Here is a 2,900-nt window from a genome sequence, read left to right on the forward strand (position 1 = left end):
GGATTTACCGGCTGCCTCTCAAACTGGTTGGTGAGGGCTTCGTAGTCCTGGGGGGTGAAGGGCTGGATGGATTGCTGCTGGGCGCTCATGGTGAACAGCGGCTGCGGGGGGACGGGGCGCCGTCAGCCAGGCAGGGGACCCCGGCGTCCGGGCTGGGCACCCCAGCATGTCCCGTCCCCCATCCTCACCTCGTACCCCCCCAGCTTGAGGGTGACGGTGACGTCGATGGGGTGGTTCACAACGCCCACCACGGAGCGCACCAGCGACATGAAGAGGAGCGGGAACCAGATGATGGCCACGAGGAAGAGGATGATGAGGCCCCCCATGCCGTACTTCACGATCTTCTTCTTCTTCTGCCCCTTGGGCTGGGGGTATTTCTGGGAGGGGGGAGACAGTACATGGTGCCAGGTGGGCTCGGGGGGACCCCAAGCAACAAGGGGCTCACTGGGGGGCCCTTCCCAGCACAGCAGGGCCGTACCTTCTCTGTCTCGCGGCTGCACTTGATGATGAAGATGTTGGCATAGATGTCCTCCACGCACATCCAGTTGGAGAGGGACAGCGTGGTGTCCGTCCAGACCCAGTCCATGACGGCCCGCAGCTCCACCAGGAAGGGCACGAGGCGAAACCTGCGGGGGGGGAGATGGGGAGAGCGGGCTAGTACAGCACCCTCCGGGCACCCGGGGGTCCATGCGGCCCCGTGCCGTACCCCTGGAAGAGGAAGAGGTTGAGATGGTTGTATTTCTTGGTGAGGAAGTTGCCCAGGATACGGGTTGGGTAGCCGCAGCGGATCTGGTAGGCTGACAGCGAGAAGTAGATGCACTTCACGAAGTACCACAGCTGGGCCACCGTGTTGAGGCTGAACAACCTGTGGGAGGGAGGTGTCACCCTTCTGGCCACCTCCCCAGCCAGGCTGGGCCACCACGTGGGCTTGGGGACACAAAGGTGCCCACCCTAGGACCACGCCGTGCCCTTGGGGACATCCTCAGGGGATGCTTGGTACCTTTCGGTGACAGCCGGCAGGATGAAGAACATCCAGAGGTGGATGCTGAAGACCAGGATGACCTGGAAGATGAGCTTGCCCAGCACGGTCTTACGGAGGTAGAGCGCGCGGTCGATGACCATGGTGGTGAACTGGATGAGCAGCATGACCAGGAAGGCCTCCGGCACTTGGTCATCCGACAGCGAGGAGGTGATGTCAGCGGCCGCCGAGTGTTTCTGGGGATGCAGGAGAGGTCAGGATACGGCCCAGCCTGACCCCGTGGCGGGAGCCGGCCGGTCAGTGCCCTGCGGGAACCCCCTGCTCACCCCGAAGGCCCAGAAGCCGAAGATGATGATGATGAAGTCGACCACGTCGGCCAGGAACATGAAGGCATAGACGTCGGTAGCCGCCCGGTGCTGGGTGTGCAGGATGTCCCAGAAGAACCCGCGCACCGGCCGGTACATGTTCTGCGCCCTGGAGGGGACAGGGGACAGAGGGGACAGGTGACCGGGGGGGCTACACCCCGCATCCCCCACCCCAACCAGTGCCACGGGGCACTCACATGGTGAGGAAGAAGAGTTTGACCCGCAGCCCAAACGCCTTCAGCTTCTTCTGAGCGTGGCTCTGTTTTGCCTCTTCCTCCTCCTCCTCCTCCTCCTCTTCCTCCTCCTCCCCCCCTTCTCCTGCGAGTGAGGCACAGCATGGGTGACAGCCCGGGGTCCTGCGGGGCCACATCCTGCCTGGCCCCAGCACCCCTCCGCCCCGGGGGACGCCAGCCTTGCCCCTTGCCAGGGCGCGAGGGCCGGGAACCGGCATTCACCTTCCTCCGGAGCCGCCTCCAGCTGCTTCTTCCCCCGCCGCCTCTTCCTCCTGAAGCGGAGCTGCGTGGCCCCAGCCCCTTCTTCCTGCCCCACGGCATCACCCTCCGGCTCCGGCCCCACAGCTGTGCCCGGTGCCCCCGGCTCTGCCAGCACCTCCATCCCTTCCTCACCCACCGCCAGCGGCGGGGGCGCCCGGTTCCTCTGCTCCTCCTCCTCCTCCACCCGCTCCGCCTCCGCCTTCTTCTTGGGGAAGGGTTCCTCCTCGTGGTCCCACAGCCCGTAGGACTGGGAAGGAGCACGGTCAGGGGGACAGGGTTCCTGATGCTCCCCCACCCCACACACCTCACCCCCCCATCCCGCAGCATCGGCTCCCTGTTGCACCCCAGGGACCCGACCAGCAATGGGTGCCCTGGGTGGAAACCAAGGCAGAGCCACCAAACACCCACTGGCTGCTCTCCAGAGGCCCCATCGCCCCCAGGAGCACCTCCAGCTCCCGGGGACACCCACCCAGGCAACGCCCGCGGTGGTGCCCGTGCCCCGGGGCTCACCAGCAGCAGGGAGCGATGGAAGAAGAGCGCCAGGAGCTGGATGAGGTCGTACTTGATGTAGCGGTCGGTCTTCTCCAAGCCCAGGATGCGGGGTGGGAAGAAGGGCTTGCCCTCATTGCGCACCAGCATGGCATAGCCGTTCCAGGGGAAGAACCCAAACTGGAAGAGGTATTTCACCACCACCATCACCTGTGGGGACGTTGGGGTCAGTGGGTGGCAGCCGGAGGCTGGGTTGCATCGTCCCCTCCCCGGCCACCCCCTGCCCACCTCGGTGAAGATGATGGCTGTCATCCAGAAGCGCTTGCTGGGCCGGGGGATGGAGAGCATGGCCCAGAGGAAGACGAGGATGGGCAGGAAGAGGGAGATGACGGAGGCGGTCACCATGTTGTTGAGGATGATGATGAAGTAGCAGAGCAGCTCGGAGTGGGCGGCCACGCAGCGGTACCCGGCCAGCAGCAGCTTCAGGAACCGGTTGTGGGACCGATAAAACTGCTCCGACTCTTCCAGCTCGGGGAAGTACAGCTGCCTGTAGGGTGCAGGGGGGGTGAGCCA

At 65.1% G+C, this 2,900-nt stretch overlaps 1 protein-coding gene across 1 annotated transcript in view; it reads right to left on the reverse strand.

The window, feature by feature from the left end:
- The window catches only part of PIEZO1 (piezo type mechanosensitive ion channel component 1), a 20,007-nt gene that overhangs the window by 1,551 nt on the left and 15,556 nt on the right, over positions 1–2,900 (reverse strand). The window contains 10 exon segments of the mRNA XM_019470402.1: positions 9–101; positions 189–377; positions 479–626; positions 707–865; positions 1,001–1,215; positions 1,306–1,453; positions 1,542–1,659; positions 1,800–2,085; positions 2,349–2,537; positions 2,616–2,874. Coding sequence (XP_019325947.1) covers positions 9–101; positions 189–377; positions 479–626; positions 707–865; positions 1,001–1,215; positions 1,306–1,453; positions 1,542–1,659; positions 1,800–2,085; positions 2,349–2,537; positions 2,616–2,874 — 1,804 coding nt within the window.

The sequence above is a fragment of the Aptenodytes forsteri genome, unplaced genomic scaffold, assembly GCF_000699145.1.
Source record: "Aptenodytes forsteri isolate BGI_AS27 unplaced genomic scaffold, ASM69914v1 Scaffold271, whole genome shotgun sequence".
Lineage (NCBI taxonomy): Eukaryota > Metazoa > Chordata > Aves > Sphenisciformes > Spheniscidae > Aptenodytes > Aptenodytes forsteri.